This window comes from Astatotilapia calliptera, chromosome 12 (genome assembly GCF_964374335.1).
Source record: "Astatotilapia calliptera chromosome 12, fAstCal68.1, whole genome shotgun sequence".
In the NCBI taxonomy this organism is placed as follows: Eukaryota; Metazoa; Chordata; class Actinopteri; order Cichliformes; family Cichlidae; genus Astatotilapia; species Astatotilapia calliptera.
The window spans coordinates 7,268,095-7,280,233 of record NC_137433.1 but is presented as its reverse complement, the minus strand read 5'-3'; the positions used below and the strand labels follow the sequence as shown (position 1 = coordinate 7,280,233).

The following is a 12,139-nucleotide window of genomic DNA, read 5'->3' as shown; positions in this document are numbered from 1 at the left end:
TGATGACTGGATCGGGGAAAGAATGAAACCAGGATTTTATTGCTTTTCAGGTGTGACAGTGCATTATTTCCCCTTTAAGCATGCTGGAACCATTAGTTGACTGATTGATTGTCTGACACTACAGCTGAGGATTTATAGACTTATGAGATAACTAAGGCAGCGTTGAGCTTACGCAGCAGCTGTATCCCGTCTGTCAGGGCTGAGCACTGTTCTTGGTCACGACACTGAAATGCTGTGCCTTTGTTTGCCCATCTCTCTTCATCGCTGTGCTTACTGTAGCATACACTCATACAGATGGCTATCACTCCCTAGGGTTGTGTTCAAACTCACCATTGTTTGTAAATGGTCAGATTACGATCACATCAGGCTTTTCCAAACATCTATCTATACTAAGAGTGGGGAAGTTTTGAAACAAAGTTGACATGACTATTTATCATGTAAGGATTTTTCAGGTGATCTTAGCTCACTTTAACAATCCACTTGGCTGTAATAGTTATATGTGGAAAAAGGTCTGAAATAACAAAGTCTGATAAAGTCAGAAAAAGTGTAACAAGATGAAGGCTGTGGTTGGTGGAAGGCATCTCTATGGTAACAGCAGGTTATGCCAAGGTTAGAAGAGAGGTGAAGGAAGCTTGGGGCTTCTTTCTGGCGCACATTTAGGTGGATTGCAAATTACGTTACTGACGGGACTTAAGAGGATCAGCAAAACCGAATATTAATGAGGAAATTGTGAAAGAAAACAGAGGAAATTTACATACAATAAACTGTGTAAAAGTATTAAACACAACTCAAACCAGGGAGGGGGGATTTCTAAACTTCATCTACAGTATTCTGACTATATTTAATTTAAAACAGTTCATCAGGAGGGTTGGTTTGTTGGAGTTTCATCTCTAGTTTCCTGTTTGCGGAGGCAGGCCAGTCTGATGGTAGAGGGCAAAGAAAGAATAGAAGACACCGAGAAACTCTCGGCAGTAAAGATCTTCCAATGTTAATGCGAGCAGCGACGAGAGAGAGTTCGCTGCACCACATCCTCAAGTGTCATTTCCCCAAAAGGCTCCTTTAGAAGCCCACACTGATCCTCTTTGTCATTTGGATTTGAAGTATAACGATGAGCTAGATTTGTGAAGTGGTTTTCCAAATGCTCAGCATAAATTGTGACATTCATTCAATTTGATCGCCGAAAATGGCTGTCTCTGGAGCTCCAGAGCATTCAGTAGCTAGTCCGTAGCACTGATGGAGCTAGTTAAAAGTAAAAGTGTTTTTGGTGCCACGTCGTGAATGTAGGACAGGTTTTAGGAAGGCTAACCAGTCAGTTAGTGATTAAAGTCTAACTGTGGTCTGCACATTTTAACATGGCAGCAGATCTGTCTACAACTGGCTGCTTGGTAACTGGAAGCATTGAAGTGCAGCTCTGAATACCATTTTAACTGTTTCAGGGTGGAATTTTCCTATAAAGCTTATGTAACAACTGATATTTCTGGCCAGTGTTTATTTTGAATGTGCTAGTTCTTCATGCTGTAAGTATAAAAACCTCTAGTGTCACTTGAATTGCCTTAAAACCTCTATCTTATGGAAAATAGTATCTTATATCAATTTCTGATATTCCCATGCACTAGGCCTATGATGGACCTTCAAATTAATATTACTGTAGTCAAGCACCAAATAACATGGATAAGGCTATATTAGTAGTAGCCTTCAAAACTAAAATGCTAGCAGGAAACTGTGAAGCTAGAGAGCCTTGCACTGGGGTATTGTTAATTTGTCGTTGTCATGACAATCAGCATAAAATCTCACAGTATACATGGAAAAGATGGCCTGAAAGATCAACTTAGAGGGAAGTGGTTGAAAGAAAGACATTGAGCTTGTTCTTAGGGAGAATCTGTCCCACTACAAAGTTGCAACAGGTCTGTGATTCACCGCTGCCCATACAGTGGCCGTGGCCCTTGGTCACCTAGACTGAATGTGGAGCAACACCATGACTGGGATGCAACCTCTCTCCACTCTCCTCCTCTTCAACAACTCTGACTCACAGCCCAGCACGCATTATTCAGCCCACGAAAAAGAGCTCTTCGAATGAAGCCAGTGTTCTTCTCGGAGCTCTCATTTGTCTCATTTAAAGTTTTTCTGGAGTTGTTTTGATTGCACTAGCACGCCAAACTATGTTCAGGATTTGAACACTGTTAAGTTTGAACAACACAAATCTAGAGATGTTCAGTGGATACAGATTGGCTAGCTCAGAGGTCAAACTGTCTTTCCTGTTGTTGCAATGAGGTTTTAAAAGTATAGTTATTAGTAATTGCTTTGTGGGAGCTAATTATTGCTGAGGAGGAGCCCAGCTGCACAGTCTGTTAGCTCAGCTGATTATGGGCAGTCAGCTAGCACTCGAATTTTAGAGGAAGACAGCCAGATCTGAATCCCATCTGGTGCCTCATGCTCGGATGGCACCCCTAACCACCAACTTTACAACTGGCTGGCTGCAGATGAAGTTCTCCACATTTTTAAGAAGTGTCAGCACATATAGATTCATTAGTGGCTTTGAGCCTCTTAGACCCACAAGCAGACATGAACCAAAGGCACATAAATCTTCTGTGCCTCTCTGAGTCAAAACAATTTCACAGGAGTGAAAATCTTTTGGGGATCACACTTGCAAAATTGTTTTTCTAACCGCACCGTCACCATTGAATACAAATGGGACTTTTTGACATCTCATATAAAGTATACAGAGGGAACATGCGCCTCTGACGTGATGTGCTTACAGGCTGAAAAATCATCAGGTGCATGAGGAAGCTAACCTCATGCATCATCACCCATTACAAGCCACCTGCTCCTGCATCATGTTGTGCCAGTGAAACTTGAACTCTAGGCTGATGCAGCTTGGGCACATGCTGCGTGGCCTGTTGTGATACCGGACAGAACACTCAAAAAAAAAACCTTGAAGCATGATGATTACAGAATGTCAGATTTCCGGAGGAAGTATTAGTAAGCACCAGCAGCGTCTTTAGAAGTTCACAGTGTGTGTTGTTCATCTGCATAGTGTGCACAGCTTAGTTTCCACTTAGAAATCCATGCAGTCTTCTGGTAAACATCCTGATTATGGAAAAAATAGCAAAATTTCACTAACAGAGTATTGTCAAGAAACGGAAGTTTTCCTGCTATGTTCATTTCTTTAGAGACATTACCAGCCATCTAAACCCTAAGCTTAAACATTATCTGTACATATTCTGACTTCATTATTTGAAATTTCGCTATCTTTAATATGACCATCCCCCACTGCAAAAGCATTTATATGGCAAAAAATCAGAGGAACCAAACTAGATGCCCTTAAAACAAAATAATAAAGCATTTAAATAGTAAATTAAATGTCTTATGAACACAGTGCAGCGGCAGTAGAGCACATACAGTAGTTGAGCTTGAGCCGAGCTTGTTACTGTAGCGAGGAGTGGGAGGTGAGCCTGTGCTTTTAATAGACATCCTGCCTCTGCCACTCATTCTTGTGCATGCTACTTGATCACAAAAGCTGCCAAATATATCCAGTGGTGGTAAAAGAGGCTGTTGTTGTGAACACGAGCAGGCTATTTTTAGTCTCTACCAGGAGAGAATATATGATCATGTATTTGATCAGCACAGTGGTTTGCTTACTAAATATCTAAGCTGTGAACAGCATCCTTTATCTTCTAGTCATCTGTGGTATCATGTTAATGGAGTAAGTGTTAATGTATAAAGTGTCGCTGCTCTGGAATGACTCTGTGCTATGTGAATTTCGCAAGTCTTCAGTGTTTGTTTGATAAATGCTATTTTTGGTATGAAAGTGAGCATTTGAGTTGAGATTTAAAGTGTATGTAATCACGGTACATTTGCTCGAGTCACTACATGCAGTAAACAGGATTTAATCTAGTTTTGGTTTGATAGTTTTGACAATATACCACTTATTTACTTTTTACATATGTAAACACATAGACACATGAATTCTGTTATGTATGGTCACAGGAACTATCCCAACTGACTTATGGAATAAGTCATCTATACAGTATGATTATGAAAGGTAAGTGTTTTACATAAGAGCACTGAGTCAGCCCTTCATATTTCAAGAGAGGATAAGCAGAAACTGTTTATTGTAATGTGTCTCTAACTGCTATCCATTCCCTCTCACCTACAGATTAATGACTGCATCTATCAACTCTCCTGATAAGACCATCTCCTTTGGCACAGCCTCATTACTTTAAAAGCACCAAAACAAAGGCCAGGATTGCCAGACACATGTCACAGGTATAACTTTTCACATGGTAAGAGTTTGTTTCTAGAGTCAGCCATCTGTTTGCCAGTTTGCCTTGCCTGATGTGTTTTTCTGTATGTTTGGAATTTCTGGCTATTTACCCTTGTGGCTACACTATGTGCTTTACCTTTAACGGCTATGGTAAGAATAAAAATCTCTCAGGTTCAGCAACTGCTGTGAAAAATATACTAATTAATCCTGACTGATGTGATGTAAGTGATGCTTAGCAAAGAAGCTGCATAATCTTTCTCATAAAGTTGTCGTGATAAAGGTGATGAAACATTTAAAAATATTAAATTCAGTTTTATTTATATTGCATCGCTAATATATATTGTAATATATCTATATCACTAAAGCACTTCTGGATGGATGCAAACTGCATTTCGTTGCCCTGTACCTGTGCATGTGCAATGACAATAAAGTTGAATTCTATTCTAATTCTATTCTATCAAATCACAACATCCATCCCATCAAGACACTTTATACTGGGAGGTAAAGACCTTACAATAATAGAGACAAACCCCAACAATCAGATGCCCTTGTGTGAGCATCCACTTGGTAACTGTGGGGAGGCAAAACTCCAGGCTCGGAGAAGGGGTCCCTTCACCCCCATCTGAGTACGGGGTGTGGGGAACTGAACTGAGAAGGTGCTCAGACATTTACAAGTGAAATAAGGATCCTTATGAATTGTGAATCATGCTAAGCTACATTAGTCCAAGAATAAAAACATGGAGTTGAAAAATGGTCCCTTTTAATTTTCGTTTTGCTGCACAAGCTCATCAACAAATGTTACCATTTTATTTCATAGCTTACACAAGTTAATTCTCACAAACAGATATATTATTTTGTTGAATGTGCTCTACTGATTGGTGGTGAGATTCAGTTTTGTATTGACTGTTTGTTTTTGTATGCAACTCTATCAAAATACTCAAAGTTAGGCATCTGGTTCAGTACATCGAACCAAGCAGCTCGTAACACAAAGAATCCATCAGTGAGGGAGCAGTAATATCTCAGCTACTTCAACACCTCCGTCTCATTCTTAAGCACATATTTAAACCTGTCAGAAGGAAACTTTGCTGACTTATAAGATCTGGCTAATGTAATCTGTATGACTCAAAACATACCTCTTATAACACCTCCACAAGCCCCAACCAGATGAAGATATAATGAGCAGTGTACTTCAGTGTCCTGAGTCACATATAAATGTGTGCAGATTTACACCAATCCACCTTTATTCATGTCACTGTATTTCTCTGAGCTGTCTGCTGAAAGACTTGTGAGTGACACATCATTTTGGATTCCTGTACCACACTGACCCTTTGGTTTTACTGGCTGCAACACCCATGCCGTGGTGCTGTGTTTTCGTGAGCATGTGTCTGCATTGTGACTGTGTTAGTGCTGCTATAGACTAAGCGCTGTCACAGTATCTGTGACTGTGCTGCCTGTCCTGCTGTTTCTCTGCTTTCCAACCCTCCTCTTGGCCTGTAATGCTATAATGGCAAATGTAATTGTAACATCAATCACTACCAATGACATGTGGCACCAAACAAGTCTACTGCACTTTTACACAGACACACACAGACAGATAAGCATATTACATGCATGTTGTGACAATTGCACAAATATACTGTTTTTCCTTTCAGGTTGAGCAAGAGATCTCGCTCATTCAGAGGAAGATGTCTGACCTTGAGTCAGTGCTCCAGCAAAAGGACATAGAGTTGAAGGCCTCAGAGACTCAGAGGACAATCCTAGAACAGGATCTGGCCACTTATATCACCGAATGCAGTGTGAGTATCTCCAGGGATTATAAGACAGAGACATAGCACTGGAAAGAGTGTGAAATCTATGGAAACATTTGCTAAAAGCAAAACTGAAACTGAACTACCAGGTAAAAAGTTTTAGTACGCCTTATTTTGGAGCAAAATCGATTTTTATTAGATTTAACAGGAGATTTTATATTAACGTTTTTTATGATGTGTGACTACTGGAATTAATCAAGCACCAGAAGTGTCTCATGATGGTTGGGAAGTGGTAAGAACTGCTTCTACAAGAACTTTGTATTACTACAATCGCTAGCATATGGGCTGCTTCCTCATATGCATGTGTGTGTATGCCATATATACTATGACTCTTGCTGTCAATTCACTAAAATGCAATGGTAGATGAACAAGATATTGGAAATACTACTTAGCTGATGATAGTACGATTCAACAGCATCCAAAAAGTGAAACAACACCTATTTAACACTAACTATTTATTTCAGGATTTTGATATCAGGTTGATTTATTTTCAGCTGAGTATTCCCAACAAAGTGTCAGCTGACTGAACACAAGTTTGTCTTGATTTCAGAGTCTAAAGCGTAGTTTGGAACAGGCTCGTATGGAAGTGACACAGGAGGACGATAAAGCACTGCAGCTTCTTCATGACATCCGGGAGCAAAGCAACAAACTTCAGGAGATCAAAGAACAGGTAGGACGACATTTCGGGTGTCACATTAGGTCAGCTGGCTGAGAGTACGCCTGATACTGTGGGCTCAGAATTGAATAATTAATGAGGAAATTAGTCAGCTCTCTACTGTTGCAATCATTTTTTGATTTCATTAAGTTTTGTTCTTTTGAGTGAAAAGACTTTTCTTTAGTGACTGTTTTCCCCTTCGTTTTCCAATGAGTATTCATGCAGTACTTTGCAGTGAAGGGAAGTACAGTATTACATAAATAACGAATTGTTTTTCAAAAAGAACATTTTAAGAGGATTTCATAATGGCAGTCAGATGGAGCAGGTCGAGCCACCAAGGCTGAGTGTGTGGGTTGTGAGTGTTAATTAGACAGGCACATGATGCTGAAACCCCACAGCTAGGGATGGGAATTGATAAGAATTTAGTGAGTCCGATTGCACTATCTATATCACGTGTCGATTGTCATTGGGTTCTCATTGGCTCTGTTTTGAGAGTCAGCACCATCACTAAGCAGCAATGAAGAAAATACATTCATGCAAATGAATTGCAAGCTGTGGGTCAAATGTTTGTGCATGTTTGCTGAGCTATTTCCCCTCTTTGTTGTGATCAGTGAGGAGTTGTTACTCAAAAAGTCATTATTTAACATAATACACGCTTTTATTTTCATGCAATGCAGTACGTTTCTAAATTACTCCAAGGAAAAAGTAATTTGTTGTACTACCTGTTACATTACGTTCATGTTACTCTGTAAAAAGCTGAAACACACTGTCTCATAATCACTATTTTACAATATAAACAACCCCACACACCAACACAAATCCCTAACGAGGACACACATCTCTAAGATCTTTCTCTTAACAGAATACAAAGCTGACCGCACAAAGCAAAGATGAAAACCAGCACAAAAAAGCGATCGCTGCAGTGATTCTGCTTTAGAAACACGAACAGGTAGAAAGGGAGGCTGCAGCCTGACTGCTCATCTGCTTGTTACCTGTTGAAGTTCAGGGTCTGTCTGCATTCACTCAGCTTTCACCCTGGGTTCTTGGCTAGCTTAGCGTTAGCATGCTGTCTTGGCAGATGCTTGCAAAGAAAGTTGTGTTAGCAGCATAATGCGGCTGTTCCTGCCCTGGATGCAGTTTTAAGCTTTATCATTTATCTCGTCCTTTTGTGCAATAAAAATAAATGCGCATATCCAAGCTCTAGACTGCATCACTATTTTCCTCTTCTGAAATCAGCTGATTGTAGCACAAGTGCAAGAATGGATAACTGGGATCGACAGGCAAGGAGACTAACAGTTCCAATGAATTGGACTACTGGGAACTGGTTCTTGATTCCCATGCCTACCCACAACAGGCTGTAGGGGTGCAATCAGTATAGCATTACCTACATCATGTGTAGAAATGCCTCATGTTGGAGTACCCTCTTAATGTAAATGATTGTGGTTTTTTTAATCCTTGAAAAACCATTTTTTATACATGTATATATTCAATTTACGGTATATGGATGGAGCGCATGTACAGCGCTTTATTGGAAAAAGGTTTGTTTACCACAAGCCTGAGAAAGAACTCATCAAAGGTTTAGTTCACTCCTCTGTTTGTAAGACCTTGCTTTATTAGGCTGAGTTGATCGTGCAGTTTTTAAGATGTTAAAATACAGTGAGTCTGTAAAGTGCTTCGACTCAGTGAGTCTCTTTGGAATCAAGAATATGTCTGATATCAAATGAGACAGGAGTGTACACACAGCTCTTAATTAATGAAATCAAAAGTGATGAGTGTGTGGCATGTGTTTGTGCGAGCATGTATAGTTCTGCAGGGGTGACGGCACAACATGAAAGAACGTTGCCAGCTGTGAGAATCAAGCTGATACAAGATTGACAATTTAGGACAAGAGATAAGGAGCATGAAAAATCATCTTCCTGGCATTATGCACCATTTTTTTTCTTAAAAAGCAACCTGTTTTCCTCAGCCTACACTAGTGCCGGTTACCAAGCACTGAATACAGGGAATATAACTGGTTGCCATGGTGATGAGAGCCATATACCTACAAGTGAGGAGAGCGCTGATGCAGTGGGCAGGCTGTCGTGATGAGGTGTTGGGGCCTTAGCTCATACTGTTTGGAAAACAGAAATTTTGACCATCACTTCATATTCTCCTTAAACAAACAGTGATCCGTGTGATGTAAGAGACTGCAAAATACCACTCGGATTAATAAATTGTCCAGAAAAAAAGTGATGGAAGTATTTTCTGGGGGGGAAGAAAATGGAAAAAAAAGCTTGAAATGGAGGGTGATATCCTGTCACAAAGCTGTAAAGTCACTTTGCGAAGTGAGGATAGTTATCACATTGTCTTTTTGGAAAGTTACAGAGATGTTGGACACAGAGCAGAATCAGTTTACAGCTTGCTTTTCACGTAAAGCATACTGTGGCCCCGGGGATCCCTCAGCAGGAGTCTGAGGAAGTTGTTTTTGTGTCTGTTTGTTTCTTTTTCTCAACATTTCAGTACTATTATTCATTTTAGCGTGTTACTGTGCAGAGCTCAGACTGATAACCTGAGAGTGCAGTCAGTCTCACTGAGTTAAGTTAACAGCAGTGAGATTAGGGTTGTGGTTGATTGTGCTGGGGTACTAAAATATCAAACATTATTAGGTGTTTTCTTTTCAGTTTTCTTCTTATATGGAAGCCCTTCATGGATAAATTCTGACTAAAATAAAAAGAATTCAGACTACACTGTCAAATTTGTGAGGGTTTTCTGCTGCTCGTGTGTATTATACAGCTCTGTGTTCCCACTGGTGCCTCCCAGCAGGGTATTTACACCAGCTAAATCCTGCATTTCATCTTGAATAGCATCTGTCTCCCACGCTCTGTCACATGACTGCAGTGTTTATCACTTTTGTACAGTGTTGGATCAACAAAGAGAGATTGGGGATAGATTCATTTACAAAGAGAAGAACTCTGTGCCAAAGCCAGGAAGACCTGCAAACATATAGAAAGAGACAGTTTCACTGAAGATACAAGAGTAAATAAGACCCACAGAAAAGCACACGGTTCCTTTTTTCTGCTGTATCAACAAAAAAACGTTAGAAGTCATGAAATTTAAGAAAGTACCAAGAAAGAGTGCATGAACTGTGTCTGCATATATACATAATAGAATACTGCATACAAAAAATGTTAGACTTTAAAAAACCCTGCCCAACAATGGTTTGAATTTAGTTTTGCTCCTAATAGGTCCGTCTGTGGAACAGTCCCAAACTAAGCCATGAGATGAGCGAAGATTTTGGCCAGGACTGAGTCCTGTTGACTTTCATTGTTATCAGTTGCAAACTCATGCAAGTTTCAAGAGCCTAACATTTTTCTTACTGAGTGGAAATAACTAAAACAACATTTAAGACAAATTCGATTAAAATTTTTTAGTATAGCACAAAATCACAACAATGGTTGCCTGCTTTATATTGTAATATATTATAATAATAGAGAGAAAACTAATAAAGTAATGAAGAGAAAACCCACCAATCACACAATCGCCTACAGCATAAGCAAGCACTCGGCAACAGTGGGAAGGAGAAACTTCCTTTTAACAGGAAGAAATCTGAGGCAGGACCAGGCTCAGGGAGGGGCGGGGCCATCTGCTGCGACCGGTTGGAGAGAGGTGAGGAAAGAGGTGCGTCAAGGAGAAGTGCTCAGTGCATCATGGGAAATCCCCAACAGCCTATCGCTATTGCAGCATAACTAAGGGAGGATTAAGGGTCACCTGATCCAGCTCTAACTGCAAAACTAAAAAAAGGAAGAAAAAAAGATTTAAACCTAATCTTACAAGTAGAGAGAGTTTCTGTCTCCTGAATCCAACCTGGAAGCTGGTTCAATAGGAGAGGAACATGAAAGCTGAACACTCTGCTTTTAAATATTCTAGGAACCAGAAATAACCCTGCACTCTGAAATGCTCCATTAGGCTGATATGGTACAATGCGGTCCAAGTAAGCGCACCACCCAAATAAAACTAAAAACGCAAGGTTTGAAACATCAGAACACAATTCAGAATCAGAATTTTTACCTCTAATAAGGTGAAAATTGCAAACTACCTTAGAAACAATACATTTATGGATCCTTATGTATTTGTCTTGTGAAGTGAGCAAGTAGGAACAATTTAATGTCATTAATTTGCTTCTTTTTCCTGTTTTTTTCCTTTGAGTTTATCAATTCTTAAAAAAAATCCGCATAGAAAAGAAAACAGATTAATTTATTTACTTTTTTGTTTGTTTGTTTGTTTGCTTTTTTCTTTACAAGTAAACACAGATTTGAAGATCTCAGTCTTTAGGGGTTTGAGGGTGTTAACAGTGGCTTCCTTCATTGCATCAGCTCATCTAAGTTTTGAATGTCATGTCTTGTCTCAGAGTTTTTTTTTCTGTGCAGGTGTGTGAGCCACAATTATGTTCCATCTCAAGAAAAGACCGCTGCTGTGATTCAGCAATTCACAAGCTGTATTTGTTTAGCACACTGAAAGCTTTCTTTTTCATTTCTTTAGGCCAAATCATCGTTCTGCTAAAGAATTACTGGAATTGGAGAAACATTTCTAACCCATAATCATGATTATTGTCACTATCAAATGGGAGATGTACCTATGGATCCAATGAATTGTCACTATAATGGAAACTGCCTTGCTTTAATGGAGCCAAAGTGGTCATGGTGGAGGCAAATGTTTACTTCAACATGGTGCCAAACCAGCTCAGTGATGTTTTTCTTCCTGGCCCACAGCAGTACATTCTGACAATGTGGGGACTCTTCGGATCACCATGTCTGATGCTGTGTGCTTCGACATAGACCAGTTTTAATCTGCGTCGGCTGAGCACCAATGCTCCCTGGATGCACAATGATGCTAGTTTTTATTAGACTGACAAACAGGCTGATGTACCCTGTAAGCAGATGAGGTGGTTAAAATTAGATTTGTTATGCAGTGACTAATTACTGTTTAACAGACATCTGCAAATGACTGTGGCCGATCATTGTTTCTACATTCTTTTCTCCTTTTAACGGTCTTTTCATAAATGTTTATTTTCCTCTACTATGTGATGAGTTTTGAACGTGTGCCTGGGACTGCTATAAATGATGCAGTGATCTCTAACAAGGACATCTTCTTCAGGTTCTAGTCAAACAATGTTAAGGTTGTTTGAGAAAGCGTGCAGTATTTGCTCTAACCAAATATGCTACACTGGAATGAGGACAATCTTAATGGATACTAAAAATATAGTTACGTTACCTGGATTAAGTGCTTATGATTAAGATATCAAATCCTTGCAATATTGTGCACAAGTATTAATTCAACCCTCATTTGTTCATTGCTTTGCTTCTAAGGAAACAGAGCTTCTTGCGAGTGTTTGTCTTTGTTGTCTACAGTATGTTCAACATGTTTTAGTAAGCT

At 39.6% G+C, this 12,139-nt stretch overlaps 1 protein-coding gene across 8 annotated transcripts in view; it reads left to right on the top strand.

Moving 5' to 3' along the window:
• citb (citron rho-interacting serine/threonine kinase b) overlaps positions 1-12,139 on the top strand; it is a 50,761-nt gene that overhangs the window by 301 nt on the left and 38,321 nt on the right. For 7 of the 8 annotated variants that reach the window (XM_026187269.2, XM_026187270.2, XM_026187267.2 and 4 more), the window contains exons 2-4: positions 4,157-4,266; positions 5,917-6,060; positions 6,623-6,742. In XM_026187269.2, the coding sequence (XP_026043054.1) occupies positions 4,258-4,266; positions 5,917-6,060; positions 6,623-6,742 (273 nt within the window). In that variant the 5' untranslated portion in view covers positions 4,157-4,257. Of the gene's footprint in view, positions 1-4,156; positions 4,284-5,916; positions 6,061-6,622; positions 6,743-12,139 lie in introns of all 8 variants that reach the window. The other variant, XM_026187268.2, reaches the window with a different exon arrangement.